At 40.4% G+C, this 25,647-nt stretch overlaps 5 protein-coding genes across 9 annotated transcripts in view; 2 read left to right on the top strand and 3 right to left on the bottom strand.

The window, feature by feature from the left end:
- The window catches only part of LOC105557183 (synaptotagmin-4), a 10,194-nt gene extending 4,068 nt beyond the window's left edge, over positions 1 to 6,126 (top strand). The window contains exons 5-6 of the mRNA XM_012004359.1: positions 1,110 to 1,427; positions 1,691 to 6,126. Of these exons, the coding sequence (XP_011859749.1) occupies positions 1,110 to 1,427; positions 1,691 to 1,810 (438 nt within the window). The 3' untranslated portion in view covers positions 1,811 to 6,126. The remainder of the gene's footprint in view (positions 1 to 1,109; positions 1,428 to 1,690) is intronic.
- Positions 6,127 to 6,928: 802 nt separating this feature from the next.
- Positions 6,929 to 10,778, bottom strand: LOC105557182 (dolichol kinase). The gene is made up of 7 exons (XM_012004358.1): positions 10,251 to 10,778; positions 9,808 to 10,061; positions 9,528 to 9,748; positions 8,847 to 9,035; positions 8,558 to 8,767; positions 8,143 to 8,470; positions 6,929 to 8,058 (listed from the first exon to the last, which is right to left on the bottom strand). Exons 1-7 carry the CDS (start codon positions 10,328 to 10,330, stop codon positions 7,925 to 7,927), a joined length of 1,416 nt encoding a protein of 471 aa, XP_011859748.1. The 5' UTR covers positions 10,331 to 10,778; the 3' UTR covers positions 6,929 to 7,924.
- A 669-nt stretch (positions 10,779 to 11,447) lies between these two features.
- Positions 11,448 to 15,299, bottom strand: LOC105557181 (glucose-6-phosphate isomerase). Of its 3 annotated transcripts, none has more exons than XR_001008583.1 (12): positions 15,085 to 15,299; positions 14,591 to 14,684; positions 14,303 to 14,494; positions 14,154 to 14,234; positions 13,860 to 14,075; positions 13,516 to 13,755; positions 13,205 to 13,385; positions 13,004 to 13,122; positions 12,717 to 12,939; positions 12,420 to 12,486; positions 12,168 to 12,342; positions 11,448 to 11,625 (listed from the first exon to the last, which is right to left on the bottom strand). XR_001008583.1 is itself a non-coding variant. In XM_012004356.1 (12 exons), exons 1-11 carry the CDS (start codon positions 15,213 to 15,215, stop codon positions 12,219 to 12,221), a joined length of 1,668 nt encoding a protein of 555 aa, XP_011859746.1. In that variant the 5' UTR covers positions 15,216 to 15,299; the 3' UTR covers positions 11,669 to 11,859; positions 12,192 to 12,218. The 3 variants fall into 3 exon arrangements, 2 of the variants coding, with proteins under 2 accessions (XP_011859746.1, XP_011859747.1); XM_012004356.1 differs by lacking the exon at positions 11,448 to 11,625 and adding an exon at positions 11,669 to 11,859 and having other exon boundaries at positions 12,192 to 12,342; XM_012004357.1 differs by lacking the exon at positions 11,448 to 11,625 and adding an exon at positions 11,669 to 11,859 and having other exon boundaries at positions 12,217 to 12,342.
- A 78-nt stretch (positions 15,300 to 15,377) lies between these two features.
- Positions 15,378 to 18,362, top strand: LOC105557180 (autophagy-related protein 13). 2 transcript variants are annotated; one of them, XM_012004355.1, is made up of 5 exons: positions 15,378 to 16,468; positions 16,555 to 16,903; positions 16,985 to 17,168; positions 17,244 to 17,565; positions 17,791 to 18,362. In XM_012004355.1, exons 1-5 carry the CDS (start codon positions 16,319 to 16,321, stop codon positions 18,001 to 18,003), a joined length of 1,218 nt encoding a protein of 405 aa, XP_011859745.1. In that variant the 5' UTR covers positions 15,378 to 16,318; the 3' UTR covers positions 18,004 to 18,362. The 2 variants fall into 2 exon arrangements, with proteins under 2 accessions (XP_011859745.1, XP_011859744.1); XM_012004354.1 differs by having other exon boundaries at positions 17,244 to 17,574.
- Positions 18,363 to 18,484: 122 nt separating this feature from the next.
- Positions 18,485 to 24,075, bottom strand: LOC105557178 (protein HIRA homolog). Of its 2 annotated transcripts, none has more exons than XM_012004353.1 (11): positions 23,731 to 24,075; positions 23,586 to 23,648; positions 22,103 to 22,213; positions 21,428 to 22,023; positions 20,794 to 21,075; positions 20,450 to 20,709; positions 19,821 to 20,364; positions 19,555 to 19,744; positions 19,199 to 19,483; positions 18,897 to 18,991; positions 18,485 to 18,808 (listed from the first exon to the last, which is right to left on the bottom strand). In XM_012004353.1, the coding sequence occupies exons 1-11, from the start codon at positions 23,765 to 23,767 to the stop codon at positions 18,686 to 18,688; spliced, it is 2,586 nt and encodes an 861-aa protein (XP_011859743.1). In that variant the 5' UTR covers positions 23,768 to 24,075; the 3' UTR covers positions 18,485 to 18,685. The 2 variants fall into 2 exon arrangements, with proteins under 2 accessions (XP_011859743.1, XP_011859742.1); XM_012004352.1 differs by having other exon boundaries at positions 19,821 to 20,379; positions 23,731 to 24,074.
- Positions 24,076 to 25,647: the final 1,572 nt, after the last annotated feature.

Genomic DNA, 25,647 nt, shown 5'->3' with positions numbered 1-25,647 from the left:
ACTGCCCAATTCAAACGTGCGGCGAGATCGATCGATCGTTACAACTCTCTGCGCGCCTAGTAACGATCGATCGATCTCGCCGCACGTTTGAATTGGGCAGTGGACCGGCCTAAGACAGCGATTTTTAATAATTAATAATTCGTTAACTATTGCAAAACCTGCAAAGTGGTACAGGACTTTTCGACTTAGTCTAGTCCACTCTATCCCACAATAAGCGTTGATGCGGGTATTACATAACACCCTGTATATATTTCCATTTGCTTGTCACTTGTTTTCAGATTACTTGAGAAGGGCTCAAAACGGAGCCGAAACGTTGTAACTGATTAATCAAATATATTGCCAGTTTGGTTGAAACTACATCAAACATTTTTATTTATTGTTTTTTTTAATAACGCTGGCGACAAGAAGAAGAAATTTATTTATCGTTATCATTTTTTGTGTCAAATAATTATAATTTTCAATCAATTAATAGAAGGTAATATGGGCAATGTGAGCCGTCACATCTTAGGTGAACGAAATTAAAACAATATAAGGAGAAATGTTATATATTATAAAATTTCGTAGCAAAACAGTTATATAATGTAGGTTTCGTACGTTTCGGTCACGGTATATCTAGCCATATTATTCTAAAGAACTTTCAAATACATTAGCGTTCCTAGCGATGTTGTACTCGTCGGATCGTTCCGCGGTACATACATAGAATAATAAGTAACTTTAGGTCATCCAAATGTTTTATATCATCAATCTGATTGTTTACTAAATTTAATTATTGTATAGCTGAAGAGGGTCACTTGTTGTGACCGAAACGTACGGAACCTACATTAGATAACTGTTTTGCTACGAAATTTTATAATATATAACATTTCTCCTTATATTGTTTTAATTTCGTTCACCTAAGATCATGTGATCAACGGCTCACATTGCCCATATTACCTTCTATTAATTGATTATATATATTTTTATTGAAGCCTTATTCATATATTATTATTATAATTTTCAAGTATCCAAATAGATATCCAAGGAACATAGCGCGCTTAAAGCACATTGTCTAGAAATGAATATTACAGAAAAGATTGAGAAATCTTTCACGGATGAATATTTCTTTTTAGATACAATCACAGGGGCGAGGAGAATTGCTGGTCTCTCTTTGTTGGCAACCTGTTACCAGCCGACTGACGGTGGTGGTGTTAAAAGCACGAAACTTACCAAAGATGGATGTGACTGGGCTCGCTGACCCGTATGTGAAAATCTATCTTCTGTACAACCAGCAGCGTATCGCTAAGAAGAAGACGCACGTAAAGAAACGTACGCTCAGCCCGGTATTTAACGAGTCCTTCGTCTTCGAAATACCAAACGGCGCGGATGGACTCAACAACGTCAGTCTTGAGTTTATGTTACTGGATTGGGATAGAGTCACGAAAAACGAGGTAAATTTTGCATCTTAATCATCCAACGTTTCGCTCGGTCCATTATCATTCGGATCAATGTGCCTTTCACGCAAGAGAATCAATCACTTCACATACGCAATACACACGCGTGTAGTAGAATTGGCTGGAATGCTCCTAAAATGTACACATATACATGCCTCAGTTCTTTGAACTTGTTGAATTGCAAAGATAATAAAGCGCAAAAGAAATTGAAAAGAATTAGAAATTGAACTCGTCAGTCGTAACACAATGTAATCATTTAGGTAATCGGCCGGCTAGAGTTTGGTGGACCAAAATGTCAAGGCTCCGCTGTTAACCATTGGAAAGAGGTATGCAGCTCACCGCGACGACAGATCGCCGATTGGCACAAACTACGGGAGTAACCGGCCTTCGGCCCCACGTATCAGCCCGAGTTCCCGTCTCCGATTTCTCTGGATTCCCATATTCTCCTCTACTGTAAAACCGATTCGATCCTTGAAGCCCTATGAGGTAGGGCGTCTGTTTTGTAAACCTAATAGTCGATGTATATTAGGCTTGAAACGAACGGTTCCACCTGTGATCGCTGTCATCGCAAAAGACGTTCTTGAGTTTCAAACATTCGCGAATCCCCGTATTTATCATTCGTACAAGTATAGTGGAAACGCGGTATTTTTTTATCTCTACACAAGTGCAATTTCAACCATGTTGCTCTGTCCGGGCCTATCAGATCAATTTTCTATTATTTATAACATTCTTGTCCTATCGGTAGAAATGGATAATTGTTTGTCAATGGATCATTATGCTGCGCGATGACGTGCGATCACGGGACAGCTTGCAGGATGCTTTACGAGATAGAAACGTAGACATTAAGTTTCCCGATCAGTTAATAACGAGACAAAGAGATGTCGGTGTGTGCTAAGCGACCTACCAATTACTAGATACTACATCATATAGATGAAAATGAAGCAAATCTGAACGCACTGGTGCGTTGGAGGCAACCTCACACAAAGTGACAAAGTATATTATATCGGCTCGCTAAACAGTTCAACGACCAGTCATTCTTTTTTAAGCTAATCACTACTTTCATTCAATCGCTGCTTAGCAATTCCACGACTGTTGTTTCCGCTCGGCGCAACTTGTGCACATTGATTTTTACGTACTAACCGAATATTCACTAGTTTTGTTCAGTGCAACGGGAGATGGAGGAAGAAAAATATCGTTTGCTCCATTTTATCTATATGACTCGCCATATTCGTCATATTCGCTCGGTCGCGCAGGATACGTGCATCAAAGGTGTACGTTTTTACGCAATGACGTAATTTTAAACTCTCGACACTTGGACGAGAGCAGTAGCAGAAATCTTTTTTCTTTCAAAACTAGAAAAAAATTAAGATAAATCTTTAACTTTTATTATACATATACAGATCTATACAGATGTAGTCTGTGTAAAAGTTGACAGACGGAAATATACATATGCATTTGTATTTAAATCTTGGTTTTTTAAATCGCTAATACCATTTTTAGCTTTTAATTGCTCGCCCGCGTCTGATACCATTATAATTTCGCAAGAAAACGTCTCAATTACAATAAACCGACGAGTCTGTCTCAATGCGAACTATGAGCGAGTATGCAATATGCATCGTTATTGCAAAGAGATTTGGCCAAGGTTCAATGCTCGTATCTTCATCGAATATGTCAAGCACTAAATACGGCTATCCGACGATAGATTTCCTTTCACATCGTGTGTAATATACTGTCGCAGTAGGACCTACGGTAGTGCATTTCGAGTTTCGTTCATCTTTCGTCTTTCTAGTCTCAATGAAGCAAAGATAAACGAGTGACTGTGCGCAACAAGACTTGGAAAATTATGGAATCGAGTGAATCCGAAATTGCGATGTGTCGGCGAATGTACCGAAAACAACCTTTTAAATCGTTTCATTCGCGATCGCCTTTCTATTCTTGCGATTAAGCGCTAATAAACGAAGAACTGTATTGTTGCTTTTAAGAGTAGCTGGACTACGAATAGTCTCGGTCCGCATCGCGATTGTACATATGTAACTGACGAAAACAAAAAAAAACGCCAACTGGTGAATTTATTTGACCTTGCGTAATCAGTGAGGGAAAATCTTATGTATGTTGTATGTATCTGTTACGAAAGCAATGAGATTGATGTTTTTTTTAACGTAGCATCACAATACCGAGCATCAAAAGCGCAGTCCAATTTGAATTTTTTCCTTTTAATTGGAATGTTGCAAATATGGAAACTACCTATTCTTAGCAGTTTTCTCTCTCTCTCTCTCTCTCTCTCTCTCTCTCTCTCTCTCTCTCTCTCTCTCTCTCTTCGATCATTCTCATTTCACGTGTGAAAAATGAGAGTATCGTTTTGATCACGTGTACCAATTTTCGTCGCTAATTGGCGAATCAAGATGTTGATTAAAAGTATGGGTATTTGGTAAGATTGGCATAATTGATATTCGGTATTGGCACATGGTGCTTTAAAGGATTAATCTCATCGCTGTTACGACCTCTTGTACGTATCAAAAGTAGAACGGTTGGATACACACTTTCTGCTTCTCTCAATTTGACAGAGTTTATGTTTGCACACTGTAACGTTAAAAATGATTTCCCATTCTACCGTCAGCATATTATAGATTATGCTAAATCTTTTGCTAGTCCTAAGACTTTGGATAAGACCGATTTAGACGTCCAACTTGTAAACGTAAAAAGATAGATTCAGTATCATATGCGCAGACACGCACGTATATGAGTCTACCTCTTTACGTTTGTAATCCAAATATAGATGCTCGTAAATCCCAAGACAGTGTGACATTCGTTTGCAAACGTGAAAGTCAATAATCAGCAACGCATAATTAACGAATGCTTATTTTCTTACTGCAATTCATCACATTCCACAGTGCGAAATTTGCCCAATCTGAAACGTTTCGTGTTTAATTGAATGTAAATATAGACATAACACATGTTCTATGTAATTGTTAATGTAATTGTTTTATTATTATTAGATTATCGTTATTGTATAGTTCTGATTTTTGGCTTCTTTTTATAAATACAAGCTATAAAAACTCAACACATTCTTTTTCTCTCGTGACACCTATATGTACGAATATGTACGAATAGGCAGTCTCAACTCTGCAGTTTATTTCTTTCTTTCACGATCATCAATGCTCACGCGTGCAAAAATTTAGACTAATTGCAAAACGGAATCAAGAATTTTCTTTTCAACATTTCGAAACCGAATGAATTGACGAATGTCAAGTTTAAAATAAAATTTTAATTTCAAATAATCCTATTAACATATATTCTAAATCTCACTAGAATAATTAACTTTAATTATGAACAATTCCGTTTAAAGTAATAAAATTTATCTATTGAAGAAAACATTTACGTTTTCTATCTGCAAATTTTCCCGTGTAAATACGTTTTAGATATTGAATTATAAATTGCGAAGCAATATTGGAACAACAAAGAGAGAAAGAGGAAGTGTGTGTGTGTGTGTGTGTGTGTGTGTGTGTGTGTATTGCGTGCATGGTGCGCGCCTGTGTGTGTACATGTGTACAAAATCTTTCTATATTATACAATTAGCATATTTTTATCCTGAGAGTTCGGACAAATTTCACACTGTGCACCCTAGCTATGTTCCATCGTACTTCCTTTGTAATAATTAAGACTGTGACGCGGAAAGAAGAAGCGCGAATATCGGGCTGCAATCGCGTCGCGAGAGATAGAAGAAGCGAGGGAAGGCGAGTCAACGACAGAAACGTCTCCAGACATCGCGATCGAAAGTATACAATGACGAGAAAGTCGCAATATATCACATGATGAGACTCAAGAGATACACCGAATAAGTTTTATGTACATTTTAACATAGCGAACACGACGTAACGTTGTCCTACACATGATTTCACACTAAGAAATCACATGTATTACAGAGAATTTCAGGATATTTATTTAATTGCTATACAATTATTAAAAAATACAACATATATATATACATATTATTTATATATATTATATACATATATATACTACACACTTGAGAAACAAATATAATAAGTAGTATGTAGCGATACATAACGTATATCCGTTTGTCATTTTTTGGACCGTGAAGACGATCGAGTACCGAATGATTTCTTATGCAAAGTCATTCTGTGAGGACGAGAGAATACCGATACATCAGACTAATATCCCAGAATCAAGGATGAAAGGGTGTATTTATAGTCATTATTTGAATCTCATCTCAAGAGCGTATCAGATGAGACAGCGAGTTTTCAGAATGGAGTTTTATATTTTAAGACGCGGGCGGTTCAATTAATTTCTAATCAATAGTTTGATTAGAGACCAATTGAAATTGTGCTTAGCTAAGAAGTGGCACGATTGTTCATGAAAAATCTGACTTGGGATACCAAATATTATTTAAAGTAGCGTTCCTTTAAAAAAATAATCTTTTAAACAAGTTTTACAAAATCAAATCATGTGGAAAGTTTTTCTTTTTCTACGTTAATATGTTAACTCGGCTCGTTTCTGTCATTGGCGTGTTTCATGGACATGTCACAATTTCGATTTTTAAAACAGGCTACTTTCAAGTCACTGCTTTAATTATTATTTCGTATTTCAAGTGAAATTTCACATGAACAATCATTCCGCTTCTCAACTGAGATTTTAAGGCTGTGTGGTCAATAAAACATTAAAATAAGCATCTCAATTAACGATTATTTCAATTCGTCACAATTATCCTGCTTTAAAGAGAGAAAGATTATAACGGTGGTGGTATAATGATAAAGAAATTTCGACAGAAAATTCACTCGAGTGACACTTCCTAGACATATACGCAGGGTTGGGAAGTAACTCGTTACTTGTAACGAAGTTACAGTTACAGTTACTTTTTTTTGGTAACTCTAACTTAACTTCGTTACTTTCTCTTCATCTGTAACGGTAACTTAACTCAGTTACATTTTTTCGATAACTAGTAACTAATTTGATAGTTACATTAAGGGCCAGTTTCACAAATATCAGTTATCTGTTAACTAGGGTTCAGTCAACTCCCTATCTTTTTCTATCTTGTTCTCTAAGAAGAGACAGAGAATCAATTAACCGTCAGTTAGCAGTTAATCGACCTTTGTGAAACTGGCCCTTAGAGTTACTTTATATGTATTTTAAACCTCCACAGATCGCATTAGGTCTTGCATTTGCACATAAACGCTTTTATCAATACTTCATAATTCAAACACAGATATGATATTGTTATTTTCATTGCAAGGAAGTAACTGCAAAGTACCGATTCGTTACTTTTTGAGTAACTGTAACTGTAACGCGTTACTTTTTAGAATTGGTAACTTGTAACTGTAACTGGTTACATTTTTAGCAAAAAAACTGTAACTGTAACTAGATACTTTTATATAAAGTAACTTTCCCAACCCTGCATATACGACATAGTAAATTGATAAATTCCTCTTAGAATTTTATATATGTATACAGATGGTACCTATAAGAAACAACAATCATCGTAAAATAGAAAAATAACTCTTTATTCGTATTAGTAATTATCGGAAAGTTCACATGGCTCACATACAAAAGTGCTTAGTCAGGAATGAATGAAATATATCAGGCACATAATCGGTGTTTCGCAGATTGTGAGTAAATATAAGTTAGTAAATTTTAAATGCGCAACATCTCTGCCTTCACCGATCTTCGCATTCACATTGATTGCATCTATCGATACGATTTGTTTTACACATTGTACGATTCGTTTCTTTGGATAAATATATAAGTTGTATATGTTACACATATATATATATATATATTGATATATACAGAAAAATATATAACGTGTTACGCCGTTATAAGTATAAATATTTGTACATTATCACCACTTAACAACATCATATATAAAGATAATTGCATTAACAGCTGTATCTTTATTTGTTTGTCTTTCTAAGAAAATTACACATATCACTTTCGTAAATGGGTAAATTAACGCTAAAACTGCAAGTTAGCTTTAGCTTTGCAGACAATACAGATGGATGTATCGATCCAAGTACGATTTTTTACTATGAAACAGCATAAAAAATGTTATATACATTCTGTATAAGTTACATATATACATGTATATACAGGGTCTCTGAAAGGCCGCCCGCAAATTACGTAGCGTTGTTTCTTATTAAAAAAGCTGAGTCGAAAAGTTGTCAACCGTAAGAGAAAATTGTTAAGCAAAGCCGAACGGACCAGCAGCGATCTTTAGCCGGTGCGCGCGGCCAAAGATAGGCGCCAAATCGTTGGCGCCCACTTAACAATTTTTTGTTATTAAGTAATATAGAGAAAAGTGTCTTTTAGAGTCACCCTGTATATTAGTTACATACATATATACATGTATATATATTCTCACTGGCATTAGAAAAAGCGATTAAACATCACAAATATCGTAATTGTATCTATAGTTGCTATAAATTTTCTTAAAAATGAATTTAGGCTAACGGGTTATCATCGAGTTGGAAAGTAGGCGCTTATATCCTCAAACATACATACATCAATAACGGCAGAGCCAGATTGTCCACTTGATTTGTGCGCGCCTCGATCAACGATATCGATGCAGCCGCCAAGATGCTTCTCAGCAGTAGCAGGTAATTATCCACGAGACCTAGCAAAATAGAAGTGATCTCGAATAAACAAGAGACAGTATCGTGGGAGAAATGTTAGGGAGATATAAGAAGCGAAAATCTACCACAGCATGTTAGCGCGAGTATTACGCAAACTTGGCAAAATATGCATGCGACGGTGCCTTCGATAGTTTTCCCCGTGTCGAGCCACTTGTGCGAACCCCATCTGTTACCGACGAAGCTCGCAGCAGTGTCACCGATCCCTACCGTCAGTACGCCGCTAAGTAATACCATTAGCGTCAAATTATTAGTTGGCATCCAAAGAGGTAACGATAAACCACACAACAGGTACATAGGTGTTAATGAAAGCAAACAATCCTTCTCATCGGCAAACGCAATAAATCCTTGCTGCAAAATCTCTCCTAATGGCGGGACTTTGAGAAGTCTGATTACCTGAGGGATAATTCGTCATTATTACATTAACGTAGAGTATACAAGTGAAGTAAGAATAGTTGTAACGATATAACTCTCTGCAAGTACCTCAAGAGCAACAAGTAGTATCAACAATACACCACTGGCAAGATACAGTAGCAAAGGATCGTATATCATGCCAGGAATATATACAAGTGTGGCTAACGTGTGAAAGTTCTTTCTAGTAGGACTTGTAGCTTGGGATTTCGACAATATTTGGTAGATTATGATGAAGATACTCAGCAGAAAACACACTGCCCAGTAAATAACTATTGCAATCTGCAACATGTAAGAATAAGGTGAGGCCGATAACAATCGCTCTGTTTCGAGCGGTGTAAATTATAATATTATTCCTTACCCTTTCACGGCTGCCAAAAGCGAAAGAAACTGCCCATACTATTGGATTTTGATCGAGAATAATGTAAAGTGTCGGAAGAGTTACCAAGCATAAGAGGCTGATTATCGTTAGATAAAAGTACGCTGTGCTACGGAGGACGGGGAAATATCCACACAGGAAGCATACCGATACTACGTACAATATCGCAACCTGCAACATATCATGTGTACGTCTCGTGTGACGAGAAGAAGAAAGACTAATACCCGTTTCTACCAACGTAGTTTAACTTTAATCTCGATTCAACTTAGGTCCAGTTTCACAAACGTCGGTTAACTGTCAACCAGAGTTCAGTCGACTTCCTATCTTTCTCTATATTGTTATCCAAGAAGAGACAGAGGATCAATTAACCATGGGTTAGCGGTTAAACGTTTGTGAAACTGGCCCTTACATTGTATCTCTTTCTAGTTTTGCGAATTGGTAAAAGACAAGAAATAATTTCAGCCAAGATTAAAGTTAATCTACATTGGTAGAAACGGGCATAAGGGCGAGTTTCACAAACGACGGTTAACTGCTAACCGAAGGTTAATTGATTCTCAGTCTGTTATTTAGACAACAAGATAGAAAAAGATATAGGGCGTTGACTGAACTCTGGTTAACAGTTGATCGACGTTTGTGAAACTGGCCCCAGGACAATTTTATTACCTGCAGCACAACCGTGCTTATGTCACCGTCGTGAATCGGCGGCAAATGATATCGCAGGGGCAAGTTGGTGACGGCCGACATCAGGAACAAGATAAAACTGTGCGTAACCACCGTTGCCTCGCCTACCGTAAAGCAGCCTGGGAAAGCCGACATTAGTTGTACGACGCCCCATGTGCCCAAACTTGCGACGGTCAGGCCCCACGCGACGCTCGTCAACAGCCCTAGTAACGTAACAACGTTTTCTCTATCCGCCGAGCAATGTATTCGCCGATTGACATACCTTTGTTAGCGGCGAGTAGAAACAGCACGGACGTTATGATCGCAGGTACAAAGTATATGGCGTGGAAGTCCTTCGCTACGATCTGCTTCATCGAGAGCCGCGCGTAAAGGCATAGCGAGCAGAGAATCAGCCCGAAGCCCGTGGTTCCCACAAACAGGCATATCTCGGAGTAACTGCTCTCTTCTCTCGATATCGTCACCGCGGCACTCAGGCCGACCAAAGCGCCCAGCCATAGTCCGCTGCTCGCGTTTGCCCTGCAAATCCGCAATAATACTTTAATCTCGCGTAGGAGCAACTCCCGATCCCGTTCACGTTGTCGGATTACAATGCGAGCGTATCGCTCGCCGTAATTTCGCGACGAAATACGCGACAGATCTCGTTGCTAGGTTAGGGTTAGGTTAACTCGCTTCCACGGGGAGCGAGCGACAGTGCCGATGACGTACCGGTGCCGTATGCCGTTGCGTTTGACATTTCGCAATACGTTATCCTCGAGCCGATTATACTGCGCGACCAACGACTCCATCCTTTCTCTCGGCTAGAGGAGATCGCTTCTCATAGCGTGACGCCGCCCACCAGCGACGCTTTTGTGCGCTTTCACCTCGACCTGGGACTTGGGACAGGGACGTGGAAAACGGCCGCGAGGGTTCAACACCCGATCCTCCCGTCACCTCCGTGTCTCGACGGCTCCACGATGCTCCGCGACACACGTGTCCGTTTAAAATTAGAAAAGACAAGTGGTCGAATGGGAAGACTCCGACAGCTCTGGCGGCATCATACGAGACTCATTGAAGACTACATTTTTTTTTCACTACTAATGACAGCGAAAACTGACGAATGTACGTATAGCTGGCTGCCTCTCATCGCTCTCGAGTCATTCAGAGAAATGGAGACATCGAGACATTCGAATCCAAGAGCAAGCAGTTTATTTAATATTACTTTCAATTCGGCTCCCAACGTAACCTAACCTGAGACTTAGGTTGGTCCAAGTTGGGTCGAGCGACGTTTAAATTGAATCTGGATTGTAAGTTCGTCACATTCATAAGTCCCAGTCTACAATAGGAGATTTAAGCCCTAAGCCTTAAGAAATTGACTAATCACGGTCAAGTATGAGTAGAATCGCGACTGTGATTAGTCAATTTCTTAAGGCCTAGGGCTTAAATCTCTATTGTAGACTGGGACTTAAGGATCATGTAATGTATTGCCACGTTATTACGCTCAGATTATAACGTTTATATCATTTTATTCTATACGTTAAATATCCCGGATTACATTAAATATAACTTAATAATTGTCATTTTTGTAGTTAAAACTTTTCCCATTTTCTGATATTGCACTAATGTTGCAACATCAATCGAACAATTTTGTACATTGATTCACGAGTGAATTCTGTATGCTACAATTTAGTGTCTCGATAACATGTGTAGCGTAAACTATACATTTTTAATACATTCTGTATCACGTAGACCGTACATCATAGTTTAGCACAATCGCGAGCTAAAGAATCAATAACATCGGTGATTTTTATTGGCCGTATCTGGCAATTAAAATTCTTATTGCGAAAGATATTACCTCAGCCAGGACTCAAACCTGGGACCTCCCTCAATCCGTGACGTGTGTCGCAATAAGAACTTTAATTGCCAGATACGGTCAATAAAAATCACTGACGTTATTAATTACTTCTGGCGACTTTTAAGAATATTCTTACTAACTAAAGAATCAAGTCTTAAAGATACTTTAAGAGTTATACGTTTGGCTCTCGAAATCTTTCTTTCACCAACTACGTCAAGTGCACAATAATGTAACTTGGAATAGAGCTATTTACTAGAGTCCGACCGAAATTTCGGTTTCGGTTTCGGTTTCGGCCATTTTCGGCCTAAAATCAAGATTTCGGCTTGATTTCGGTTTCGGCCGAAATAGAGAGAAAATTTCGGTGACGTAAGCCAAAACCAGAAACTAGAAGTCGCAACACGTCGCGTTGGTCAACGCCAATTGCGCCGGCGCGATTTCTTCCTTCTTTACCCGCTCTTTTATTCTCCTTCAAATGTTTAGTGCCTGAAATGCATAACATCGAACGTAATCTCTCAAACGCTCATCGGTTGCTAATAGTGTCAAATAGTAATATCCGATTCTCTTGAAGTTGATCTCTTATTTTATAATGTTTCTTCATATTTTATTTTATATTGTAACTCGAGTAAAATACTTTTATATTTTGATAAAATATGTAATAAAACCTTAAAAAATGTACATTTTCTACTAATTTTCAAAATTATATTTCTTTTATAAGACTCTCCAAAAAATTTCGGTTTCGGTTTCGGTTTCGGCCGAAACTAAAAAAGGTGGTTTCGATCGGACTCTACTATTTACGTTGCGTCTATTTTCAATACCTTGTAACAAAGAATAAATAAGTACATTTAGGCGTTGTGACGTTTAGCAAACGCTATCAAGCCATTAGTCGACGAATCGTGCGTTGTGACATTTTCTGCGCTAGCGAGTTCTGGTTCGATGGCTTTAGCTAGCTGTTTTCCCAACTCCACGCTGCAAACGTTTATTTTTTTTACAATTTCCCATATAGAAACTTGTGTTTCATGCAAAAATGTAATTTTTTTTCTTACCCCCACTGATCATATGAATTAATGTCCCAAATAATTCCCTGTATAAAGATTTTGTGTTCATACATTGCTGGAAAAATTGAAGTATCGTTATACTTAAATATGTAGATTAATGTCCAACTAATAATACGACGCGGCAGAGAAATGATTCCGTGTGAAAAAAGTATATAAAATAAATGTTTTCAATTAGTCCATTAATTTTCTAGAAAACTTTCAGGTACGAATATGTAACAATTTGCTTTATATCATCGTGACTCGCTGCATATCTTGTACACATCATTGAGTAAAAAAGATATTTACCAATCAAAGCGCCAAGAATAAAAGGTGTTAATTTCTTTATCACAATACTGTTTGTCGGTCTGTTTCCTTCAAACAACTTATGTGGTAACAGTAACTCCACTTGTTCAGCGTTTAATCCCGATTTTTGCAATTCAGCTCGAGCCTCATTTTCACCCTTGCCTTTCATTAAAGCTTCGGTTTGCGCAAAGAAGTTGGCAAGTAAAATCGTATGATGTGGAGGAATCTGCAATAAATAAAACGGTATAACAGCAGATAAGTCCAATTAATAGATAGAGCAAATTGTTTACCTGATTTTGAGACTGAACAGGAATTATAAAATCTGCTGGTACGAGTCTCGTACCTTGATGCAACAACTGATAGAATGCGTGTTGTCCATTAGTGCCTGGTTCTCCCCACACGATTGGCCCTAATAAAATTAATAGATACTTTCTTATTAAGCAATCAAGAATCCGTATGTATACATACAGTTTGTACATTGCAAAGCGTACCAGTGGAATAATTTACAGCTTTCCCGGAACGAGTAATATATTTTCCATTGCTTTCCATGTCCCCTTGCTGGAAGTAAGCTGCAAATCTGTGTAGGTATTGGTCGTACGGTAACAACGCATGTGTCTCAGCCTTATAAAAATTGTGATACCATACACCAAGTAAAGCGAGTATGGCAGGGACCTAAAGATTAAAATAGATGATTAGCTTATGGTTTCAGTGAATTGGACGTTGCTTACCAATTGTGAAAATTGTGAAATGAGATCTTTGATACGCACCCATTTATATTACATTTTATATTCAATATACTTACATTTTGCTCCAGCGGTGCTGTGCAAAAATGTTGATCCATAAAGTGAGCTCCACTTAAGAGCTTTTCAAAATTATCAAAGCCAATTGACAAACAAATCGACAAGCCAATAGCTGACCACAGCGAGTAACGTCCACCGACCCAGTCCCAGAAGCCAAACATATTTTTCACATTGATGCCAAATTCTTTAACCTTTTGTTCATTAGTGGACAATGCCACAAAATGACAGGCGACTGCGGCTTCCTGAACAATTTTCGCCATTGTATCATTGTATCAGAAAAGAAATGCTAGATATCGAGCTAAACAGATTTGTAAATGTAATCAGTACGTCAAATTCGGGCGCTCACATCTTTCAACGTTTTCAAAAGCCACTGCTTGGCGGTAGTTGCGTTCGTTATAGTTTCCTGTGTTGTAAACGTCTTGGAAGCTATTATGAATAAAGTGGTTTCCGGATTCAATTTCTTAAGAGTTTCAGCTATATGAGTGCCATCGATATTGCTGACAAAATGAACTCTAGGCCCGATGCTGTATGCTTTTAAAGCCTCGGTTACCATAAGTGGGCCCTATTAAAATATAAATGAGTAATTAAATCTTAATAAATATTCAGCCACTGGAGCGAGAACAAAACTGGCATAAATTACAAGATCGGATCCACCGATTCCAATATTAACGACATCCTCGATGGGTTTACCGGTGAATCCTTTCCACTGTTTCGTCAGTATCTGCAAATAAACATATTTCGAGTGCGCGTTTAGAGAGAATTAATTGAAATTAATAACATTTCTCTTACCTCGTTCGTAAAAGTTTTCATGTGCTCCAATACCGCGTTAACATCAGGCATTACATCCTTTCCATCCACCAATATCGGCGTGTTGCTTCTGTTGCGCAAAGCAATATGCAAAACCGCTCTATTCTCTGTGAAATTGATCTTTTCGCCGCCGAACATGGCACCTCGCGCGGCTTCTATCTCCCGCGCACGAGCCTACAAAATTACACAAATACACAATGAGACATTAACAAGTGCACGAACATAATTTTGTTGTGCACTTGTTAATGTACAAATCAGTTGTATACATACCAGATTAAATAGTAATCCAAGTACTTCTTCATTAATCTTGTTTTTGGAGTAATCCAGTAAAATCGGCCCGTCTTGTGGAGTGGAGAGCTCCACGCTGTTTTACATAATAACTTTTTATTCACCTTGTAGAACCGTTTGCAATAATAATGACTACCTAGGAGCATGCGTCGCGCATTATTACGTTTAATAGGAAAAAAAACAAATGTTTATCTCGATACTAAAAGTCTTCCTTCTTGTCGCCAGCGAAATTCAAAAAATGAGATAAAACTAATTTGATGCACGTCAACCAAACTGGCAATATATTTCTTCGTTTATTTACAACGTTTCGTTTGGTTGACGTACATCAAATTAGTTTTATCTCGTTTCTTTCAACATTCTATTTCCCCGCGTAGCAGAAAAGCGATTGTGAAATCTCGGAAAATAGTCTCGCTCGATCGCCGAAGAAATAACCTTTGAGAGGTCGTCCCAAGGTCACGGGTGGAGTAGAGACTTGCCTAAATTTCTCGAAACGTTTAGGATCCTGCTGGAACATATTGTATATATTAATCTTGGCGCCGTCGCTGTCAAAGTATTGCTGCAGTTGTTTCCACGCTGGTTCAGTCAGCAAATCCGCTTTGGGTTTCATTTTCCAGTTTTGAAGAAAGCCGCGCGCGTGATTCTTCAACAGCGGAATCTGTCACCAGTGACTTATCTGTCATTGTGGTTGGAGTCGTGTGCCGTTAGGCGTCGCAGTGGTCGCGCGATCGGAGAGAGAGACTGCGTGTGTGTGTGTGTGTGTGTGTGCGCGAGAGGACTAGAGGGACTCGACACGAGCGATAAAAGCGTTTACTCTTGCGATAAACTTGGCGGAAAACGTAGAAAATACCGATCTTTCTTTGAAAAACCTCTCTAAAGAGACATCAAGTCTAAAGCTTTGGTTTACTCGACTATCCGCCTCGCTTTCGGCCGTGATTGGTCAACGGTTTTTTCTTGTTACTACACCCATTGTAGACCCGGCCTAAGAAAGTGCATGCGTAGTCTACACCTGGCGCGTTTACGAGGGGGCAACGGAACGTGTTGGCTACAGTCAGCAACGACCGTTGGTTTCCAATCGATTTGTGGGCTGTTTCGCTTTCGCGGGCACAATCGCGCGGCGCGCTCACGCTGATCCCTGCGAAAAGGTCATTCGGGAAGAGAGACGACGTTTATTCAACTTGGACAGCGGCTCTTCCGGACACTCGAGTTGGCCGCATTGTTCCTCGCAGGCAGGAGCCATTGATAGAGGATCGATTTGTAGCATATCGCGAGAAATAGGAAGGGAGAAAAAGTTGCTGGTGTTTCCTGCTACTCTTGTGTCTCGACTCCTCGCGAGTGAAGTTTGATCTGTCTGTCTCTCCGTCGTCACCCGCCGTGCCGCGTGCGGCCGCACGCAGCGCGACGATGCCGATTCTGTTGAGGAACTTCCCGAGGAAGCGTGTCGTGCGTGCGCTCAAGTCCACTTACGAATTCCGAAGTCCGTGCGAAGAGCTCGAGGTGCATCGAGCGCGTGCCGGGTGTGCGTAAGCGTTCGCGATCTCCACTTTCGTCCTCGCCTCTGTGACCCGACCTGTAACCTCTACCTCGCTGCCTCTATCTCAATCTCCGCGGTACGAGAGACATGATCGCGCGCGCCGAGGATGTGCACCGTCCGTTCTCGCGTGTCCGAGGAACACCTGTAGTGCCGCGTTCATAATTGCACTGGCGTGTACGATGTCAGCACAGCTAAGCATGCAAGACAAGAAGGATCTGGAGAAGTTTACCAAGTACCTTGCGCTCAGGGCTGCGCAGATCATAGTGCAGTCGAGGTCGGGCCAGAAGGTCAACACCACGTGCAAGCCGGACTCGTCAGCCGGCGACTGGGTAATCTATCTTGTCTGATTTCTTGTTTTTTACCTTCATTCGCCTCGAGGATTGAAGTTAATCCGCGTCTGTATCTAACGTTGCAGTTTAATCTGGCGATAAAGGAGCTGCCGGAAGTCTCGGCCGACGCCAAGAGAGCATTATGCGGAGAGATAGTGAGTTCAGCTGTACCTCTGTGCATAGAAATCTCGCTGAAGACAGTGGAGGGTGACAAGATGGTCCTGGAGACTTGGAGCCTCGGCGTCTTGCCAGAACAGAGCGATCCAGCTGTACGAGTGACGTACACTGTGTACAACAGAATGGGGATTGTGTTGAAGTCCCTGATTGCTATATCAAGAGTCACGCCCGCTTACAAACTGAGCAGGCGGCAAGGGCCTGATTCCTACACCATGTGCTATCGGATATACATGGGAGAGCCTCAGCTACATAATTTAGGTTTGCTCCGAGCAAAATTATAATTAAACATTGTTTATCGGTCACTATGGAGCTTCTCATTGAATGTTAATTTCGCAACAGGTGACAACTATAAACACGTAAGAGTAGGTCAATTGTGCACTCCAGTGGGCACTATACATCTGTCGGTCTCTTACAGAACAAAAATGACTATATCGCCTACCCACAAGGGACGAGATTCCATCATGCTTAAGAGCGATCATTTTCATTCGGACTTGAGTCCACGTCACGCGCGATATCAGCAAAGGTTGGTAAATGTCAAATATTTCCGAGTACAATCGTACCGAGTATAATCTAACGGTGCTTGAAATTCAATGTGTAGCGAGGAAACGTCAAAGTCACTCAGCGACACCATTAAGGTCGGCGCATTTGTGATAAACAAGCCTGTCATTGTCAACGAAGAGGACCTCGTGATACCAGACGTACCGTTCAGTTCGCTATTAACGCCCAAACAAACGTCGCCGCCCCCAATATCGCTGATGGAACCTAACACAAAGACTGCAATGACAGCTGTTGCGACCGACAGCAACAATGGGAATAATGAAAGACTTAATAATGATAATGCCACTTCGAAATGCGCATCCCAAAACGGATCTAGAAGAAGTAGTTGTTCAATGACTAGTGCCAACGATGATTTTATTATGGTAGATTTGGTAATTGATGCTCTTAATCCAAACATGCTAACACGATAACTTGATATATCTAAGTATTTTCTACAGTTGGTGCGAGAGAACAAATTTACTTGATATTGAGAAGCAATATTTTACCTAGTTGTAATTTATGAAATATATCAAAGTAAATTTAAAAATTCACATGTATATGTACACACACACGTTTGTATACGAAAGAAACTTTAAATATTGTTACAGAAAACTCCTTTCGCCGTCACGAATACCAACAGCGATGTAGGAGCGTTTTATCGAGAGTGTCAAAGTGCTCCGCAATTGCAAGCCTTTATGGAGGAAAGAACTCTTGCGGAACAATTGGGAGATCTCACTAAACAATTGGAAACATTTGAAACAAATATGCAACACTACGAGGACATTTTGTCATCTTTGTGTCAAACGGAAAATAATAATTAAGGCCGGTATCTGCTAGTTGATTTAAGCAAAGGCACGATTTTTGCGTTGAATACAGTTTTCGAAAATTACGTTATTATGTTGATGTAGAACGCATATCACAAATTTAACACATTTAACAATTGGAAGAACTGATCTAGCCCTCGATAAAATTGTTCACTCGACGTCGCAAACGTTTTGCTATTATACGAAAAATACGTTGCAAAGATTTTATTTAATATATTATATAAGGTATATGTAACTTTCAGCAGAGTACTAGTTGTGATAATTGATTACTTAATATAACTTATTGCTTGTATAAAGTGTAAATTGCACTTGAATATTCTAAGACAAAACGATAAATACAAGTTGATTATCAAGTATTCAATTTTTTATCCTATTAAACCTATTAAATTTATCTGCAACTTGTGCAATCATTGTCCACGTTAACTTTTCTCAAGTGATTCACCTATTGTAAATAACATCGTCGACGAGAGAAATCAACTTTTTTTTTATATACAATTGCTAATATACTAAATATCGTTTATTCGTTATCATACATCTGTATCGTACCGTAAGTATTAATATAAAAACTGTACAGTCTTACTACAATAGATCTCCACAACGGTATCTTTAGAATTATACAAAGATATCCAAAGACGAGATGCTTTTGGTATGAATGAATTTGCACGGTAACGACTCATCGTTAATTAATTTGATTCCTCAGTGAAGTTAACTGCTCCGAATACTCGAGGTATAACCTTTGCCAACGAAGATGACCACCGACTACGGCCAGTACATCGCCCAAAAGTTTATGTTTCCTTATTCCCTGTACGAAACATGAAAAATATAAAACGCAATTGAGTTGAAGTTATCGTTAAAGAATTAATTCGATATGTATGTATAGACAATATTACCAAGATGACAGGGTCCCATATACTTTTTGAAGCTGACGTATGACTCGGACCCAAAAGGTCGTCCAAAATTAGCCTTAGACGTTTCTCCAAACCGTCTAAAAAGACAGAAAATTTGCAAATTTGAGAATGACATACGATTTTGTAAGAGAGCCGATTCGTAATCGACCAACTTCAGATTCGATCCCCGACTCTCGTCCTTACGCATATCCCAATACCTTGTACAAGATTTTGAGTGAAGGCGTACAAAGTAGAGAAATCCGTGTTTCATATTTCCAAAAGTAAACGTGAAATATATGACGCACCTTGCGTTAATAAGAATGACACCAAAGCCATGAGCCAATGAACGTATTCTTGGGCGCTTCCAAGAGCTTTAGACGCGAGTAACTGTTGTTCCAAGTAGGAAACTACGCTTGGCGCGCTATGCGGTAATCGCGGATTTGGTAAAGTATTCCCAGAAGTTCTGAGCAGTCCTTCCTGTAGCGATGACAAAGGTCCCCTAGGCGATCTACTGCCGGAAGTACTCAGCACGCTGAATGACGACCATCGCCACACAGGGTCTTGACTGTCTCCAATTAACAGCCATGTGCCTACATACGATGATCGTTGTAATCACACAGATACAAATATATAGAAGAAAGGATGAGGAATTTTGCTATACCCATATCTTTATGGTATATATATGCTCGTGCATTAGTAAATGCTACGTGAGGCATTCCATTGTACAAAGTGCACGACAATAGAGATGTTCCAGGTGCTGCTAAATGAGCAGCTGAGGTTGAAACGATCATCCGGCACGTATTTCCTATTTCCCATACACGAACCGCGCCACAGCTCGATATCACCATCACCTATTAAATTGTTTTACATCTATAAGCATTAAACATACGGTACGTATATAGGAAATTAAGTCGATCAATAAATTACCGCGTTTCCAACTGCATGAACCTTTGCCAAAGGTGCCGGTGGCGCTAGCGGTGGTGCTGGCCGACATCCTTTTGCAGGATGAAACGTATGAAGACTTCCGTCTTCCAGACCCAAGGCTATTACAGCCGGCGACGCTGCTAATGCCACAGCGCTGTATCCTAAATAGAGATCCCAGGTCGGTTCAGAATCTGTGCCCTTAAATACTTGCAAATGAGCCAAGCCCTGACTGTTGGTGACAGTCACAGCGTAATGACCAGCCTGCTGGGACAACGAACTGGACGGCTTCAGTGGAGGCAGAATCATCTGACCCACTACATTCCTGTCAGATATGAATTTCGGCTTCTTACTCGGAGAAGAATGGTGTACTTTCGGTGTCGTTTGCTCCTTGCGTTTTAACGTAAGGGAGGATCCCGGTGCGTCAACAGCAGCTGGCTTCACGGAGGCGGAGGTGACGTTAGGTGCAACAACGTCGTTACGTTTTTCTATCACAATCGAGCTTTTCGTTTGTACTGTACTCGTGAACGTTGGTGTACCTAAACTACCACTGATATTTGTATCTCTGCAAAGTCATCAAAACTCATTATACTCACTTAATAAAAAAAGATAAAGATGAGATTGTAACAACTTACGTCGTGTCTGCTGGTGGTGGGATGAACATGGGAGTGATTCTTCTTTTACCATCCGAAGTTCTCGTTTCGATTTGTTTATTGATAGGCCCTTTAACTGGAGTAGTCGCGGGGTTAGCGACAGGAGGAATGCTAGGAGCAGATGATACTTGACAAGATTGATTCGACACCGGTTGCTTCAAATTAAGGAGTTCTGGTGCTTCCATCACCATACAACCTCCTTGGACCAACGGTTTGCCATACAATCGTTCGTGTAGGCTACTCTATCAACCCAGAGAAAACAATAATCGGTTCTACCAAGTGTACCATAGTAACAATACAATGTAGCGTATACGTAGGACATTTACTTGCTCGGCAGGATCAAGAGGTTGCCCCAGTTCTTGTTGAGTAAATTCAATAAATACAGCTGTCCCATCCCACGAGCACGCGGCGAGGCGGAGGCCACACGGTGACCAACTAGCATCTAATACAGAATGTGTAAACAACTCGTGAATTACGACCAGAGGTCGTTTTAAGGATGTTAACCACACAGATAGAGAACGATCTCGCGATCCTATCGCGACACAGCAATACTGTTGTGGCTTAGAAGAGCCCGGCTGCTTCTTCTGCAGAATATTGCCATTAAATCTCTGTAAAAGAAACATAGGAGAAATTACACACACACACACACTCGTGTATGTATACTGTATAATAACTTCAAGTTTTTTTTTTGACCGTATCTGGCTATTTTAATGTTCCAAACTCGCTACGTTTCGACCTTGGGTTTTGGTCCTTTTCAAGCGAGAAAAAACTGTGAGAATCAAACGCTTAGATTTGTGTAATAAATAGTAGATTTAGTATAATTTTGTGTATAACTTAGATGCAACGGATTCTGTAACGGTTGACTTGAGAAGCTCACGTTAGTGTCAAACTTTGTAAAAGAGACTCGTTGGAGAGATGACGGAACGTGACAATGCCTACAATTGATAGAACGGTGCTTACAACGCAAGTTACCGCCTTCCTATGTCCAACAAAATCTTTATCCTGTGTCCAGCCGTCTCGTTCAATTATTTGAGCCGTAGGTCCTCCTCCGTTCATAGCGTGGGCAGATACCAAGTACTGACCGTCTGGACTCCAAGAGAGTCTCAGGACATGAGTCGTTCCACCGCACTCGTCAAAAGGCTCGGATATTAACGCTGCCTCCGTCCAATCCGTAGTACGCCACACCCTCAACGTTTTGTCGTCGGACTGAGAAGCCAAGTATTTCCCCACGGGATCCCAAGTGATGCCTTTCACAAAGCCTGTATGACCCTTCAACACAGCGACCACCGCGGGAAACTTGGAGGCGTCCCATACGATCACGCTGTTGTCCACCGAAGCGGAAGCCAGCCATGGGCTGTGCGGCGCCCACGCAAGATCGAGCACGTCAGCTTCGTGAGAGCGCAACGTCGCGATACACCTCCAAGTCTCCACGCTGGCTTTTCCACCAAACATACAACTCCCACCGGACCCAGACAATCTCCAGATCATAATAAGCTTATCTACACCACCCGATGCCAACAGTCCACCGTTGCTCCATCGAACGCAGTTGACGCACGCTGAAATATCAAAGTGACAATTATACGTCGATATTGGACGCGCGAATAATTTAACGATATAAACCAAATTCATCTTTACCAAGGTGGTTGTCCAATTGACAAAGCATCTTCGGAACGTTAGAATCTAATTCGGCAGTCTCGTTAACTACCGGTTCCATATTCCATATAACAACTCTCCCTGAATCGCCACCTAATAATTTCAACGCGATAATCACAGATACAAGTATCTCGTTGGCGCATTTCTAGTGTTCAAGCGCTGGTCTACAATACGTGGAGTAAGCGTGGAGTAAGGAGTAAGGCTGATGGCAGAGAACAATCCGTAAACGCTTAAGACTGTCTCATTGTCAGTCGTAGACGTAGGGCAAGGCAGAGAGAAACGTAAGTCGTATACAATAGCCTTTCACGACTTACGTTTCTCTCTGCCTCGCCCTACGTCTACGACTGAGACAGTCTTAGCGTTTACGGACTGTTCTCTACCATCAGCCTAAGGGAGAGCCCTAACTTGTAGCTTTTGGTGTAAGGAAGCTGAAATGCGGGCATAATTTTTAAAATATTTGTAACGCTGATTGACGGCATTTTGATTCACCGAGAGCAAGTCTACCCAGATAGTACAAAGATGAACATAAGTTCATAGAGAATTCATTTTAAAGAAAGCATACAGAATTAGAAAAATGAATATCTGAAGAATTCTTGAAGAATTAGTCTTAATCAGTTCGTCTTGAAGTATTCTTCTGAAGTTCATTATAATGAATACTTTGCGATTCAGTACTGTGAAAACTTTAAGAATTTATGAGGAATTATTTGTCATGCGCGAGTATCCGCTAACCGCCGTCCGGACGTTCTTGTGCAGCGCGTTACACGTGCAATATTTTGTGTGCGTAACGTTATATGCAATTAATTTTGTGCAACAGTTCTATTGTGTAAAAGAAAGAATCGAACGACGAGAACCGAAACGGAAGAATCATCCGATTGTCAACGAGCTTCAGTTGAGAGTATCTCACTGTTGAGTGAGGAATTATAATAATGGTGTAATGTTACTGCACATTAGGTGTGTACATACATTGGGTAAATATTTTGTAATCCTCTTTGTTCTAACACTATTCCCCTTGAATTCATAAAGTTTACATTTATTGAATTCGAGATGAATACTTTAAGAAGTTGTCAGGAAACGATTTATGGTGCACGTAACTTCCTCTGTCACTCTTTATTGTATTCTTCTATGAATTCCTAAAGAATTACAATTCAGAAAAAAGAAAACTTAAAGAATACTTTGTGATATTGGTGATTTTGTTGACCATATCTGGCGATTAAAATTCTTATTGCGAAAAATATTACCCCAGCCAGGATTCGAACCTGGGACCTCCCTACAATCCGTGACGGGCGTCTTAGCCAGCTCGACCACCGGGGCCTAATACTTTGTGAATTCAGTGTGCTATCTGGGCAAGAGCTGAAGTAGGAGTAAGAAATAAAACGGATTTATTTCCTTACTCCATGTATTGTAGACCAGCCTCAATATACATGTTTGTTAAAAGGTAGAATAGACGATAGAGGCAGGAATATACCTTGACCACCGGTGGCAAATCTTTTCCCATTGGGATGTATGTCGATAGAAAATATCGGATACCCTGGCGAAACGAGAGACAAACGTCAAAATCTGCATTAACAATTGATCCCGAGTGTCGTAGAAAGGCAGTAAACGCTACAAACCGTCGTGAGTAACCCAATTGGGCTTGACCAACTTCATTGTCTTCGTCGTCTGAGGCTGTGTAACTGTCGCAACTTGATAAGCAATCGTTAAATCTGGTTACATCTTAGAGCTATGATTCCCGTAGAAAAAAAGGGTGCCCGGCACAATTTAAAAATTTGCACGAGACATAACCTTAGTCCGTCGTACACAAAAATATATCTGTAGCGGTGGGTACGTTGAGCGGGGAAAATTGCTCCGCGAGCGCTTTCCACTGATTGGATTCTACTATTAGATCCAGAGAAATAGACTTATAACGGCGCGGATCTAAAAGTATAATCCAATCTCTCTCTCTCTCTCTCTCTCTCTCTCTCTCTCTCTCTCTCTCTCTCTCTCTCTCTCTCTCTCTCTCTCTATAAAAAAAATGCGTTATCTAAATGGTCTTAATTTCTTGCAAGTTTTTATTCTGTTAATAAAAGAACGACGTTGTAGTTTTAACGCAAAGCTGACTGGCATTCTTAACAATGGCCACGTTCAGCAGAACGTTTAAGCCCCGTCTACATAGAAGTCGTAAAGTCAGGGTGCTTTCACATGGAGCGTAAATTGCGTAGCGTAACCTGCGTATCACCAATCACAGGATCATGCTGATAGAACCGTTTCAATAATTCCGTTGAACTAGTCCTGTGATTGGCGATACGCAGGTTACGCTACGCAACTTACGCTCCATGTGAAAGCACCCTGATAGTCGTAAGAATAGTCGACTATGATTGGTCAATTCTTATGTGTCTGATGAAATTAACCAATCGCAGTCGATTATTCTTACGACTACGACTCTGCGACTCGCATTGTAGACTACGCATTATTTTGCAACTGTTGAACATTTTCTGTACTGAGATTGGATTACATTTTTAGAACCAGAGGAATAATCCAATGACTACGACTACGTTTCCACCGAGGGTCAGAGTCGGGTTGGGGTGAGCGTTTTTGCGGTGGAAACACCAAACCCCAACCCGATTCTGACCCGACTCTAGCCCGACTCTGACCCTCGGTGGAAACGTAGTCAATGCCCACGTTCAGCAGGCACAACTGTTGAGTGAGCGTTCAGTATGATTGGCCGCGTTCAGCAGACACAACTGTTGAGTGAGCGCTCAGTATGATTGGCTAATACTTTTAGATCCAGCCAATCATGTTAAGAAATCATTGAGCGCTCACTCAACAGTTGTGTCTGCTGAACGCGGCCATTGGTTAATACTTTTAGATCCAGCCAATCATATTAAGAAATCACTGAGCGCTCACTCAACAGTTGTGTCTGCTGAACGCGGCCATTCATAGCACAGAAAACTTCCAACAGTTGCAAAATAAACGTTCTGCTGAACATGACCATTGGCCGCGTTCAGCAGACACAACTAGAGAGCAGAGGCTCTCTAGACACAACTGTTGAGTGAGCGCTCGGTATGATTGCAAATACTTTTAGATCCAGCCAATCATATTAAGAAATCGTTGAGCGCTCACTCAACAGTTGAGCCTGCTGAACGTGGCCATTGATTTCGTGACGAAATACAAACACCCGAGGTCTGTTCTTTTTAGCCCAACTTGGCGCACACCCAGACGCCGCCGTTGCGATTGGTTACCTTACCTCTGATTCAACGAATCACGTTCGATTAAAGCTGCCATTTCACGGAGCGAAGCTAAAGCTGGCGTTTACCCCCACTCCATCGCAACACAAGTCAGCTTTGCTTTACCCCTGGCATGAAGAATAGAGATAAGGAGACCGAACTGACACGGAAAAATGTTCGAGAAACACGGCCAAATTGGTCGCTGGACTCTAATTTACTAATGCTCCGCTAGATGGCGCCTCCGTTTGACGGGACCTAGAGACACTATAATCAGAGATGAGACACCAGGGATCATCTTCTGATTGGTCAGCCATGTTTAGGCTA

The sequence above is a fragment of the Vollenhovia emeryi genome, unplaced genomic scaffold (genome assembly GCF_000949405.1).
Source record: "Vollenhovia emeryi isolate VEMERY1.0 unplaced genomic scaffold, V.emery_V1.0 DF939581.1, whole genome shotgun sequence".
Lineage (NCBI taxonomy): Eukaryota > Metazoa > Arthropoda > Insecta > Hymenoptera > Formicidae > Vollenhovia > Vollenhovia emeryi.
The sequence above is the reverse complement of the archived record's forward strand: the minus strand, read 5'-3'. Positions and strand labels throughout refer to the sequence as shown.

What these genes read in the sequence shown, in the direction of transcription:
- LOC105557182 (XM_012004358.1), bottom strand. Translation starts at nt 10,330, where the DNA reads ATGGAGTCGTTGGTCGCGCAGTATAATCGGCTCGAGGATAACGTATTG. An exon ending in CTTTTGGCAGCCGTGAAAGG is followed by an intron (nt 8,768 to 8,846) that starts GTAAGGAATAAT and finishes TACATGTTGCAG; the next exon opens with ATTGCAATAGTTATTTACTG. An exon ending in ACTCGCGCTAACATGCTGTG is followed by an intron (nt 8,059 to 8,142) that starts GTAGATTTTCGC and finishes CTATTTTGCTAG; the next exon opens with GTCTCGTGGATAATTACCTG.
- LOC105557181 (XM_012004356.1), bottom strand. Translation starts at nt 15,215, where the DNA reads ATGAAACCCAAAGCGGATTTGCTGACTGAACCAGCGTGGAAACAACTG. An exon ending in TTTTGAAAACGTTGAAAGAT is followed by an intron (nt 13,756 to 13,859) that starts GTGAGCGCCCGA and finishes AAAATTGTTCAG; the next exon opens with GAAGCCGCAGTCGCCTGTCA. An exon ending in AATTCATATGATCAGTGGGG is followed by an intron (nt 12,343 to 12,419) that starts GTAAGAAAAAAA and finishes AAACGTTTGCAG; the next exon opens with CGTGGAGTTGGGAAAACAGC.
- LOC105557180 (XM_012004354.1), top strand. Translation starts at nt 16,319, where the DNA reads ATGTCAGCACAGCTAAGCATGCAAGACAAGAAGGATCTGGAGAAGTTT. An exon ending in GCCTCAGCTACATAATTTAG is followed by an intron (nt 16,904 to 16,984) that starts GTTTGCTCCGAG and finishes ATTTCGCAACAG; the next exon opens with GTGACAACTATAAACACGTA. An exon ending in ATTTTATTATGGTAGATTTG is followed by an intron (nt 17,575 to 17,790) that starts GTAATTGATGCT and finishes ATATTGTTACAG; the next exon opens with AAAACTCCTTTCGCCGTCAC.
- LOC105557178 (XM_012004352.1), bottom strand. Translation starts at nt 23,767, where the DNA reads ATGAAGTTGGTCAAGCCCAATTGGGTTACTCACGACG. An exon ending in ATTTGCCACCGGTGGTCAAG is followed by an intron (nt 22,214 to 23,585) that starts GTATATTCCTGC and finishes TGAAATTATTAG; the next exon opens with GTGGCGATTCAGGGAGAGTT. An exon ending in GGAAGGCGGTAACTTGCGTT is followed by an intron (nt 21,076 to 21,427) that starts GTAAGCACCGTT and finishes TTTCTTTTACAG; the next exon opens with AGATTTAATGGCAATATTCT.